Consider the following 13,948-nt stretch of genomic DNA (forward strand, 5'->3'; position numbering starts at 1 on the left):
CATACAAATTTTAACGTGCATTTCAACACTTTTTATAACAAATAATGGAAAACATAATTCTCCCATTACGTGGTTTTGAAGCTTGACTCTTTCACAGGGTTGATAGACTTTGAGAACCATAATAAAGCATTTAATGCCTAAATACTCATTTATGGAGAATCAGACATTATACGCGGTAAGATGTTTATTGGAACTCTATCTCACATAATGTTACATTGGTAAAGGGGATTGTAAGATGGATGTATCACATCTTTTGCACAACAAATTTGTTCCATATCTAGTAGTGGATAGACTAATTGACCACTTGGACCCGACTGAAGTGCTTGGAGTGAGTTTCAAGACCCCATGAGCATGAAATGAAATTTTTTTATGCCCTCATGCAACATACCAAAAGGTTGATGAGGGAAGGGTGTCTGCATCATTACAAGAAAAAAATCTTTAGACGATGAGACCCTCAAACAAGTCCAATAGCTGGATTGGAGACCAAACAGTGAGGAACATGAGACCCTTATTTTAAGGGACTTTAATACAGTTGCAAAGGATTTCGCAGGTAGAGTATTAACTATTTTAGTTAGTAAAAGATACTCATGGATGGTGTTAGCTCAATCGGAAAAAGAGGAAAGACAACTCCAAGCAACGATCACGTTCTCATATGCCAACTTATTAGATGTAACTCCTCACGAAGAGGATTTCATTGTCCTTTTAGTAGTGATGATAAATCGAGATGTTTATCGGGTTTTGATCGACTAGGAAAGTTAAGTGAATATCATGTTTTGGGATACATTTGTGTTCCTCCAAATTTATTTAAATCAGCTCAAACCTTTCAATGGTCTTCTAGTTGTATTTTTGGACAAGCAAGAGATAAGGACTTCCTTCATACACAATGATGTAGCCAACACGATAATAGTCAAGTACATTAGAGTAACTATTTTTCATCATACCATTTTGAGATTATGGAACCACACAGCGAAACAACAAGAGTAAAAATTTGACATCCTTTAGATATAATGCTTGCATTTTTATATTTTTTTTTTGTATCTGATCAGACTTAGGCTTTATTTGTTTCCAAGCAAAGAAAAGAAAGTTTTTTTTACTGTACATGAAGAAAGTAGGTAACCGAGAGAATAAAGTGGAAGAATCACGGAAATGGAAAATGTTTTTCAATTTGAAATTTTGTTCACAGTTGAGAATGGATAGGCAAGCAAACATGTATATATTTTTATATAATTAATTATTTTGTAATTTACTCTATTATCCTTTTTCATTTTAATCTCAAATTATAATAATGTTTATGTAAACTAAAATTACAATCTAAACCTAAAAATTATAAATTAATAATTATTAAAAAATAATATAATATTTGAATTAAAAATAATTATAATCTAAAAAAAACAAATTAATTAATTCTCAATAATTTTTAAATTCAAGGATAAATTTGTAAATTTATATTTTTATCAATTAAAAAAATACAATTTTAATCACATCCATCACATCAATTAAACTTTCTCTATACTTCTCACTTTATTTACCTTAATCCAAACAACATCATTTTTTTTTACATTTTCTCTTCAAATCATCTCAAATTCCCTCTTTCAAATCCATTCCTTAATTCAAACAATACATTAATTTAATATTTTATTTTATTTAAAGTTGTTAAATGAATGTAAGAGGAAAAAAAGTTAAGTGTGAAAGTAACCTTTACTCAAATGAAAAAATACTTCTTTAAAAGGTGAACGAGAACGTGGTTTATTGTTCTGTTTCGAGGGTCGTTACATACAAGGTTGTTCCGGCAATAACGCAGGAAATTTTTTCAAGTAATCGGTTACATACTCCAAAGATTTTCCTTGCTATGAATTAAACTCATGTAAGTCTCAAATACACCAGAATGCGAAGACTTTGACTTGTAACACTAATGTGGCAATTGTTTACTTCCTACACCCGATAATTTTGACTGTCATCCAACGAAAATTTTAAAATTTTATTATGCTATTTTCACATGTTTGCTTATGGATACCAATATCTGGAAGTGATTTTTATACATTTCGAATTTTGAAATCTATAAACTTATTTTTATATTTTATTTAAGCTTCCAGATAGTCATATCCAGAAATGAGTTATGAGTTTTAGATTTTCATATTCAGAATGGTGTGCTGTAAATGGTGTTGAGGATTGAGATTCAGAACTCATTTATATTTGCTTACGGATCTTAACATCCGGAAGATCATTTATACTGTCCAGATAAGCTTTCGGATAGTGAAATTTGGAAATGACATATTACACTTTGTATTTTAACTTACAAATATATCCAAAAGACAAAAAAATTAAATCATTAAGATTAAAATGGACATTTCGGGCATCATTGTATTGAATGCAAATCTAAATTGATATGGGGCAGGAGATTCAGCCACTAATGTTTATGCAGAAGTGCACCAGGGGAAGTGCATGGTGTTCAAGGAGTCAAATGAAAAGTTTAACTTTTTCTGGGCCTTAGATTTTCCATATCCAACTCCAAGAAGCCTCGGGCATAAGTAGATGCTATAACTTCAGCCACTGAATTCCTTAGTGCACCTAAACGCCATTCACACAAGTTAATGGTATCTTAGTGCAACTAAGTGTTACTCTTAATATCATTAATGTTCTGATTAAGAGTCCATTGAAATATTATTATTAAGTTTAATTAATGTATTTAAGATATTATTTATTTTGAAACTTAAAATTCCATCACGATAAATTATTTTTCACTTTGACTGTGAGAATATTGATAAGTTAAAAGATCACTTCTCTTATGATAAGTTATGTAAATTGTATCCTATAAACTAATAGGATGAAAATTGCAGAAGAAGAAAGGCACTTCAGTGTTGGGAATAAGGATAATCAAAGTTTCAACAAATAATATATCTAAGTGACCATTCTCAAAGGCCTCCCTCACAAGTTTCCACACTTCATACCCAATAGTATGCCAGAAATTGCTTTATATGATATCATGTTATTAAGCACACTGGATACCTATCATTACAAATTTATACAGCAACTAAACACTCTTCTTCATTCAACCTGCAGATACCGAAATATTTTACAATATAAGTTTTAAAAAAATATAACCTTTTAGATTTCTTTCTATTCTGGGTATTCATGTTTTGATTTTGATGGAGGCTTAGATTTACCTAATTTAGGTAACTTTAATCTTTCATTTTATAAATTGTCTCTAAAACTAAGGGGTTGTTTGGTTTCATTTTTTTTATTATAAAAATAATAACTTTTATTTTATTTATTATTTCAAAAGTTTAATATAGGAAACTGTAAATTCAAGAGAGTCCAGGAAGTTTTACATATGTTATTATTGAGTACATTTCGAAAAGTTGGAATATACTAAAATAAAATAACTACTGGTATTTTTTTCTAGAGTTAGAGATATAGTGGTGAATTTAACTTATATACAGTAATTTTTTTTCCTCTTTTGAATCAGTTTAATTAAAATTAATATCATTAAGTAAATTCATCTGTAACATTAACTATTTAGTCATGTAATTTAATTTATAAATTTGATCAATATTGTCAATTTGACATTCAAATTCCACAACAGATAATCAGTTTAATTCCTAAATTATATATATATATATATGTATATGTATGTATATGTATGTGTGATATTACGGTATAACAATATGGTGAATAATTAATATTAAAATCTGAGAAATAATTTAAAAATTCATTTAATTGTATATTTCTCAACTTATTAATCAAAATAAGTATGTGTTCAAATTTTTATTTTTATTTTAAAATGATTTTCGAATATTTTTTTAAAACTAAGAAGGTACACTATTCATCTAGGAAGAGTTAAATCTAAACACGGTACAAGTGTTGTTTATGAAAATTAATGTTATTTTTTTTAATTAAGTCAAACTGGAAAAAACAAATTAATTAAGTTTTAAATATTTATAAAACTTATAGATATATTTATTTGTTAGAAAATAAATTTTCTTTCACTAAGAAAATATTTTTATTATTTATAGATAAAATATTTTTATAGATTGATTAACTAATTCTTAGTGAACTATTAAATCATACGATTAAAGCTAGAATTATGTCTAAAATCAAAACTGGTGAAATAATCTACATTTTTATTATATCTATATTTTCTTTTTAATTTCCATGAGAGTAATTTGACATCATTGTCCCATATGTCATGACATTTAATAAAGTATTTTGAGACTCAATACATTTTTACACCCACTATATATCTACTATTCTACTTTAGTACGAGAAGAACATTAAAGACTACTTATATAATTTTTAAATAAATTTTTTGAAACTTAAAATGAATGTGTATTAAATTTTACACATGATCAAATTCTCACGTCACAATATAAATTCATGAGATTGATATTAGGTTATCAATTTTATTGAGGAGGAAAGTGTTATTTTGTTATAAACATTAAAAGGGAGGATGCACATACTTTAATCTTCAAAATAGTTAACATAGGGTATTACGTATCCTTCAATTAAATATCTTTTTAATATATTTCAAATCTTATTATTTTTTGTAGAAATTGTTTATCCAGACAACATTATTTTTTTAAATTCTACTTTATTTTTATGTTCTACTAACTTTTTTATACCGAAAGAATGCTCCAATTAAATTTTAACATATATTAACATGTTATTGATAAATAATGGTATTAAATTCGAAAAAATAAAATCTTCTTAAATAAGGTTTTCAATAAAAGTATAGAAAAAAATCTTAATATAGACAATAATTATGCCATAGTTTTAGTGATAATCAACATTATTAATGTTTCTAAAAAATAGTCAAACTAAAAACATAACATAATAAAATATTCAATTAAAAGTACAACATAAAAAATACAAAAGTAATACTAATAAAAAAAATTATATCTAATAAAAACCATTTAAAATAGAGAATAAAAAATTGTTCGACATAGACTCCCCCTAACAATGAAATTATGCGGAGACTTGGTAGGACAAAATTTGTATGCCAAACAACAAGTTATATCAATAGTTCTAGACAAGTTCAACAAAATCTAAAAGCTCAAAGAAATACAACTTAACATTCTCCAAAACTATAACATGACATATTCCATTGTTACAGCTAAACTGCAATTACATCATTCTTTACTCGCTTTCCTTTTTTGATTTCTTTTTCTTCTTCTTAGACTCTTCACCAGCCTCCACTACATTATTAACCTTCTTATTCTTCTTTTTTTTAGCTGTTCCATCCTGCTCACTAACGACCCCATTGGCACCATCGTCTTCAGCCTGATCCTCATGCTCCGTCTCCTGGTCCAACTTCCTCTTTTCTTTCTTTTTCTTTTTCTTCTCTGATTTATGATCCTCCGCAGCATCACCATTTGTAACTTTTGTAGGCTTATCTACAATCATGTCACTACCTTCGTCAGCAGCAGATTTTTGTTTCTTCTTTTTGGCTTTCTTGTCTGAAACTTCAACGGCACCTTCTGTTTCCATCTCTGTATCTGCAACAATTAGTGTACATAAGCATCCATGAAAGGACATGTAACATATTACGACCTGCAACTTATATGCTTTTTAACTATAAAACAAACTTCACTGTCCACTGTATTACGAATTGCAACATATATGCTTCTTAACTACACAAACTTAACTCTCCACCAGATAGCCGCGGAAAAAAGTAAAAAAAATTATTTAATCATTTAGAGACTAATTCAATTTCAGGTACATTCACAACCAAAATTAATTGGGGAACAGTAGGTATATATGAATCCGTACCTTGGTTTTCAGCACTTTCAATGGCAGACTGCATGACATCTAAGTTCTTGCGAGGAGCAACGCCCTTGTCATAAAAGTCGAGTCGTTCCTCAACTTGTTCACGGAGTTTCTCCCCAAAAACAGTAGTACCTTTTTCTGCATTGAAGAACAAAATCATGACAAAGGTGCCAAGTACAGCCATGAGAGATTTCTAAATTGAGTATGCAAGAAACAAACCTGAAAAGCAGTCAATTCGTGATGCAATTGAGCATTTGTTTGCAAGGTAACGAGCCATTCTGCCCTTATTTTTGGCAGATGCCCGACCAATAAAAGAAGAGTGGAATATCAAACCATATTTGGGAGTGTTTCCTCTGGTTTTTAATGCCCTGAATAAAGCAGCAAAACAAAATAAATTAGTAGAGAGAGCACATGGAACAGTAATGCCTGTATTTTAGCCAAGGGTCTGACCAAGCAATCTAAACAATGGAAATACCAAATTCCTGCAGTTTCAATTTTACAAATGAAGAAGGAATGCTTGTTTTAGTTCAAACTTCGGATAAACAAATTGGCACTTCAAAACTTAAGAAACTTCAAAACAAAAGGTGTAGGTGTAGTTTAAACCTGAACAAAGCCTTCTCTGCACCAAGAATTTGAAGAGTTGATGAGGGGCACTTAGCTAAATTTGTCAGACTACCAGCATGTGAAATCAAACGAGCACCAACAACTTCCCCAATCAAAGAGGCCAAATTTGGTGCAATATCATTCATTTTAGCAACCAGGTAATCATACAGGTTCTTCCTGTACTCAGACAGATCCATTACCCTCTGTGCAAATTGTTGGACATTGATCAAATCAACTGGCGACAAATCCTGACCTGAAAAAAATCAACAGAAAGAAGAGTTGAATACACAATGAAGCAAAAGCTAAAACTACAAGGGACATTTGTTCCACAATTATTTCTTTTTTCAATATGGGGTATATGAAATAGGGAATATTCATTCTTATGTTGTAAAGCAATCAAAAATCATTACCAGGTATCTTTTCTTCACAAGGAAGTCATATTTCCACGTCTATACAGTTTTTACTTTGTTAAGAGTGAGAAAGCTGCATTCTCACAGGAATGTATAACTTAATTTTCAAACCCCACTAAAGCTATCATCTTTTATTTTAATTATTTTCAAAATTCAAAAAGGATTCCTAGGAGTATCAAAATTAAACCAAACACATTTTCAAATTAATATTCTAGTTATAATATTCCTGGACATTAGATTCCTAAGGAAACATTATATCATGAAGCAAAGCCCCCAAAGGGATGAGGATTCTACCCATGGAGGCCTTGGCAGCTTCCACAATCTCCTTTGCTTTATCTTCATCTCCAACTATGTCAGTTAAGGCTGGAATATTGTCTTCTGTCAACTTTGCCTTATCCTGAATATATTTTGAAACTTTGGCATACAGATAATTATCATTTACAATTTTCACCAGCTCAGGAAAATGCCATGAATACCATTCTCTGCACATAATTGACAAGCCAAATAGAGTAAATGACTCTTCACGTTAATAAAAACTGTCAAAGAAAATTAATTATTTAATGTTATACTATACTACCTCACTCTCATGGAGAACGAATTGACATCCTTATCAAGTGTATCGAGAAGGAAGATAGCTTGAATAACCATGTTGTCCACTCGATTGACATTAAATTTCACCTTCGCTCTGCTGTAACTATGTCCCAGACCAAGTTGGGCCTTTTCCAAATCTCCAGACTGTGAAATCAAAAACAGGACAAAAATGTTATATACAAACATATTTAAGTAGGACTCGTTCTGCAGACAGAAACTCAATAATAAGCCTTAGGAAGCACTAACCTTTAGATCACCAACAAAGGTATTAAAATGCAATCGAACACCACGAAGAAGTTCGCTCACAAACTCATTACTCTGGCAAGGAATCTTTGACACTTCAGATATTTGCGAACCAATCTTAGGATCAGACACACCTACACTGAACTTGGCCTTTTTACCTTCCTTTACTTTAGGCAAGTTAGTCTCCAAAACAGTTCTCAGCTCATCAGTTAATATGCCTGAAAACCAAAAAAAAATAAAAAAATCAACACACAGTAAACAATAAAAAGAACAAGTTCACAAAACTCAACTACAACTTGATACCTGTTTGGATAAACTTCTCCAAGTAACAATAGAAAATGAATGTTGCCTCTATCATAAGATAAAGTCAACTTAACACTAGTTTTTTTTTCCTACAAGTATGTATGAAAAAGTATATGCAAACAGGACCTTGCTGAAAGTTATTCTATGTCATACGTATAATCAAACACTGAAAACGCAATAAAAAATAAAAGAAGCAAAAGCCGTAACATAATGAAAAATATCAACCAACAGAATAAAATCACGATTACACTAATAAACTTGGTACCACGGAAGTTTATGAACGTAACATGGAAGTAGGCGCAGGGAATAACAGTGTGAAGTGAGAGGGGGTTGCTTACCTTCGGAGACGGCATTGCACTGCTTGAGGGCATCAAGGGCGGAAGTGAAAGGATTGAAGGAACGAAGCTTAACGACTTTCCCAAACCTGTTGAGGTCGGAAACGGAGTTCCGAACTGCTTCGGTGTTCTGACCAATTTCGTCGAGGCCATGAGCCTCGAAGAGAGCGTAGCCCGAAGCAGATTCGTAGAGAAGGAACAGTGCCATTGAATACCTAAGACTGAAACCCTAGAAGTGAAGAAGAGAATAAGAAAGTCGCATTTGAAGGAAGCTGCTGCGGCCTACCGGGTAACGAGGTTTAGGGTTTAAGAAAGAAAAAAATAATACTGCTTCGTTTAACAATGGATCGGGTTGGAGTCGATGGGTCGGGTTTTTAGCCAATTAAACTAAGCCTCTACATTTGGTGACTTATACTGGGCTTTGAATTTGGATCCATGGGCCCACAATACCAACTCAGTTTTGGCAATTATTTTCTGCATCATATCACTGCACCCAATTTCAATATGAAAAGACGAGCATAGCCTTAAACAAATAGGGTTTACATTATGGATCCTCTTTAACAAACCATCTTATGCAACTCCTTAAAGACATTCAATTACTTTGAGCAAGAAAACTAAATTGTACATTTATATCCCCAATGTATTTAACAATAATTAAACCTTTTTATATACTTAATTATATTTTTTTCATGTGTTATTTGAAAAAATCATAAAAACTTATCGTTATACTTAATTTATTAAGAATAGTTATTAAGGATAAAATAGTCTATTGATGGTATAGATTATCGTAAAATAAATATGTCGTTGTTTGTATATTTTATGACAATAACAAAAAAAAATTACTTTAAGATAATTTATCATCCATCCATAGATATAAAAAGAAAATCATTTCACAATACTTAAAAGGAAAATATCAATATCAATATCAACCAATCCAATATAACAAATAAAAAAAATTAGGCCGATTAATTGAAGAACTAACATAAAAATAAGTATATTTTATTTCAGTTATTGAATTCATTTACGTAAAAAGTTTATTTTATTTTTGAATCAAACAAAACTATTAAGACAGGAAATAATTTATAATTAAACCATTTAAATAAAAAAATATTTATAATAATTGAATAAGTTATTTCACGTAATATGTAGCAAATGACATTGTGTAGTGGAACAAAATAAAACTAAATATGTTTTTTCAAGTATTTTGAATAAAATAAAACTAAAAATGTTATACCAAGTATTTGAACAAATAAAAAAATAGTTAATATTAAAGTATATATCAAGTATTTGAACAAATAAAACAAATATTTAATTAATATTAAAGAATTAATAAGCCATTTTTTAATAAATTAATAATGGAACTTCTAAAATAATTTACAAAATAATAACAAGTCATTTATGTACAAATCATTAAAATATAAATGCTCATCAATATATATATGTAAATTAATATATTATTAATTTATACCATACAAGTGTGTCATAAATTAAATGAGTAAATGGGAGACGGCTACTTATATGTAGTAACAGTGGCAACTACAGCTACACACACAAAAAAATATTTTAACCTGCAATTAACACACAAGAATTACATTAATTTATATATTTGTCAATGCAAAATTTCTTTTTGGATCTTTTGGCTAACCAATTTAAAAAGTTTAAAACAATGGTTTAATTACTTTTTTCGTCCCTATATTTATAGCTAATAGTCAATTTGGTACAGTGGTTTTTAAAAAATTCAATTTGGTCCCTAAATTTTTTAAAATGTATTCAAAATTGTCATTTCTGTTAAATATCACCAAACAGCGTTAAGTGGTGCTTATGTGGCAGACACGTGTAAGTTACGTGGATTGTGCTTACATTACTTTGGTGAATACTGAATTAGGGTTTAGGTTATTCAAACTGGAGATTTCGAATTTTTGATTTAGGTTTCTGATACTAGGATTGCTCCCTGGTTGGATTATGTGGTGCGCTTCCCTGCTTCGATTCCATTCGGAGGTGTGCTCCCCTCATTCGATTCTGTGGTGCAATCGTGAGTTACAATGGTGAGCTGCGTTCCCATGGTCGATTTGGAGGAGCGATTATGTGGTGCGATCCAGAGGTGGTGAAGGGGCAGCGATTGCGATCCAGACTGTGGTGTCGTTTTGTGGTTGCTCCTTTATAAGGTTGGTAATTTTTAACTTAGTTTCAGAGTGGTTCTGTTTTTTGTTACTTTTAGAGAATATATACAAAGTTGTTTATGATGTAGGGTCCACCATGTGCAACATTTGGTCCAAAAAAGAAGAGAAGGTTAGAGCCATGGGAGGTAATGAAGAACAAGACTCAGTTAGGCCAAACTGGGTTAAAGAAAAAATGTGGGATCTGTCATAAGCTTGGCCACAATAGAAAGTCTTGCATTGAAAAGCCATCTGAACAAGGTCCAAGTGCAAAACGACCATCTCACCCAAGGCCATCTCAGCAAGCTCCAAGTCAAGCACCTACAAGTGCACCAGGGCCACCTCAGGAAGCTCCAAGTCAGGCAGCTACAAGGGCATCAGGGCCATCTCAGGAAGCTCCAAGTCAGGCAGCTACAACTGCAACATTTTCAAGACCCAACACGAGGCTTAAGTTACAGTCCATCAGAGGCCGCTTTTGGAAGCCATGAATGTTTTTGGAAGTCACTCATTTCTAAACATATGTATTTTGAAAAACAATTATTATAGGACCAAACTGTGGTAGCTCTTATGGATTCATTAGTGAAGAAAATATGCTTGTGCTTTATCTTCTAATGTATTACATATCTTTTGTATTACTTTTACATACTTTACCTTTATATTATTATAACATCACAGTTTTCCTTCATTTATTTAGTCTTTTATGAGATTGGCCTCTGCTTGCTCTGAATTTTCCTGCTGTGTTGTCCAAATCAGAGTTCTTAATTGTTCATTATACTAATCTGTTTGATTCTTAATTTCAATTGTATAATACCTTTCAATCTCAAGTCCTTGGAGAAAAAACTTATATAGCGGCTGCACATTTTTAAATGTTGTTTAAATTTTTCTGAGAATATCACTGCTTATCTTTTTCTATAAATATATTCTAAACAAAAACCAACGTATTTGATGTACCTCACATCACTTTTGTGAAATCTTCAATCAGGTTTCATTTACATATAATAAACTTGAGTTTACAATGCAGCCTTGGCCCTGGGAATTGTAAATAAGTTAACTAACATAGTTTCAATTATGAAGTTTACTTCGCTCACTGCAACCATTGTGGAATTGTCCATTAGACCATTATGAGATGCATATCACCTTATTCAGACACAGGATAGCTGAACTTTATTGTCTCATAAAAAAGTAAAAGCTTAAGATGTATACTAGATGTAGTATTTAACATTAATGTTCAAGCTAAGCAAGTCTAACCCATGTTAGTCTATTCTGATATTGATTTCAAGAATGAATCTGCATCTTAATTTGGTTACACCATTCTTATTTTCCACAATGCCAACTTATTCAACCCCAAAATTATGCAGCACCACAAAACAAGAAAATAATACATAACTTCTATGCCAACCACTTGCTAAAATTCATTTTTCATTGATACAGATCTCAGGATACATATTACATACTAGACATAATCAACTCAACACACCAATACATATTACATTAATTCTTTCAATCATAATCCCAACCAAAACATACATTCAGACGTCACTCAAGAAAATAATCAACATAGCAAGGTTTATTACAACAACAACAACACACAACCCTACTAACAACATCTTTATCCACTTTCTTGACATCTTCAAACGCTTTTCCAAGCTACAAATCTTGTTTATTTGTCTAGCAATAGTTCCATATTTGTCTAGCAATAGTTCCATCTTTGTCATCCCCAATGTCTTCAATGCACTTGCACCATCTAAAAAAATTGCATCCCATGCTTACGCCCACGAACGAATCACAAACCACAAGATCGCACCTCTGAATTCACTCGCACCACAGAAGGGGAACACACCTCCAAATGGAATCGAAGCAGGGAAGCGCACCACATAATCCAACCAGGGGAGCAATCCTCGTATTAGAAACCCTAAATCAGAAATTCGAAATCCCCAATTTGAATAACCTAAACCCTAATTCAGTATTCACTAAAGTAATGTAAGCACCATCCACGTAACTTACACGTGTCTGCCACATAAGCACCACTTAACGCCGTTTGGTGATATTTAACAGAAATGACCATTTTGAATACATTTTAAAAAACTTAGGGACCAAATTGAATTTTTTTAAAAATCACTGTACCAAATTGACTATTGACTATAAATATAGGGACGAAAAAGGTAATTAAACCTAAAACAATTGCTTTATTTTTTCATTACATATTCATATTTACTCACATTTAACAACATGAGGTTGACATCTCATAAAAACTATTAATAAAAACATTTTATAATATATAAATAAATAAAAAAAGTTGACATCTCACATAAATTATTAATAAAAACATTTTATAATATATAAATAAATAAAAATATTTTTTTATAATTTGATTTTATAAGATTGAGTTAAATTTAAAGTTTTATTTTTAATATAATATATGTTTATATTATAGTGATAATTTAAAGACATTTACTAGCTTTAATCCTTAGTTTATCCTTTAATCCTTTATATAATACTCATACTTTTTAAGATTCGTTTTATAATTTTTTTATAAGAGTAAATCTACAACGTATTTTGCACTACTTAATTTTTTCACAAAAAAAATATTCTTAATTTAATTATGAACAATTTATTCGAGTTTCAATAAATAAAGAGTGAAATAGATTAATTGTATGGCCACATTTAAATTGATCTTCTACGAAAAGCATTTTTAAGAGCTTAATATGGCCATTCGTAGTCATGGTTAATAGAACTTTACACAATAAACATATTAATGACATAGATTAAAGGACTTTAAATTTATAATTAGTTGTTGAGAAAATAATTAAAGTTTGTCTCGTCAATGTTGTCATTAATTGAAAATATATAAATTAAAAATAAAATTAACACTATTAATTATTTACTTAATCTAGTCAATTAGTTAACTGTTTTTATAAAAGTGTCGGAAGAAAATTTTAGTTTTATATATTTTTACTTATTTTGTAATATTTCATCTCTGTTTCCTATTTTGTATTATTTAATGACTTATTTTCTACTCTTATATCATTAATATTTTTTATCGTATCCACGACATAAGCACAGCTTTGTGAAAGTATTATATAATGCATTATCCTGTTTGTTAATTATATTTTTTTGTATTAAATATATTGGTTTACTGACTTTAATTAAGTCAACAACGTTCCAAAAACAAGTTTTTGAATTGTATTTTCTTATTCTACAAACTTATTTCTAATTGATTTTTCTAATTGTTGTCCTCTTTATTAAGAATTTAGATTTTGAAGCAGTTATATGTTAATACATTTCAAAAACTGAATTCTGCAATTAAATATTTTTACAACATTTCCGAATTTAGTTTCCGAGATGTTTTAGAACTATTTTTTGAACATTTACATATTTCCTACTGTATAATCAGCAAATTAATGTTCAAGAACAAAGATTTTGAAAAAAACAAAAAACAAAATGCAAGGTTTAAATAGGGACAATTGCTTCCTGCACCCAATCTCAGCGGAAAAGACGAAACTGTCCTTAAAAAAAATTTCCAAAATGTGTTCTGAATTTCTTT

At 30.3% G+C, this 13,948-nt stretch overlaps 1 protein-coding gene across 1 annotated transcript; it reads right to left on the bottom strand.

Annotated features, from left to right (window-relative positions):
- Nucleotides 1-4,890: 4,890 nt before the first annotated feature.
- LOC137807955 (nucleolar protein 56) lies at nt 4,891-8,592 on the bottom strand. The gene is made up of 8 exons (XM_068608825.2): nt 8,252-8,592; nt 7,614-7,828; nt 7,354-7,511; nt 7,071-7,258; nt 6,367-6,619; nt 5,983-6,131; nt 5,767-5,901; nt 4,891-5,492 (listed from the first exon to the last, which is right to left on the bottom strand). Exons 1-8 carry the CDS (start codon nt 8,454-8,456, stop codon nt 5,134-5,136), a joined length of 1,662 nt encoding a protein of 553 aa, XP_068464926.1. The 5' UTR covers nt 8,457-8,592; the 3' UTR covers nt 4,891-5,133.
- Nucleotides 8,593-13,948: the final 5,356 nt, after the last annotated feature.

Source organism: Phaseolus vulgaris, chromosome 3 (assembly GCF_051622355.1).
Source record: "Phaseolus vulgaris cultivar YP4 chromosome 3, ASM5162235v1, whole genome shotgun sequence".
In the NCBI taxonomy this organism is placed as follows: domain Eukaryota; kingdom Viridiplantae; phylum Streptophyta; class Magnoliopsida; order Fabales; family Fabaceae; genus Phaseolus; species Phaseolus vulgaris.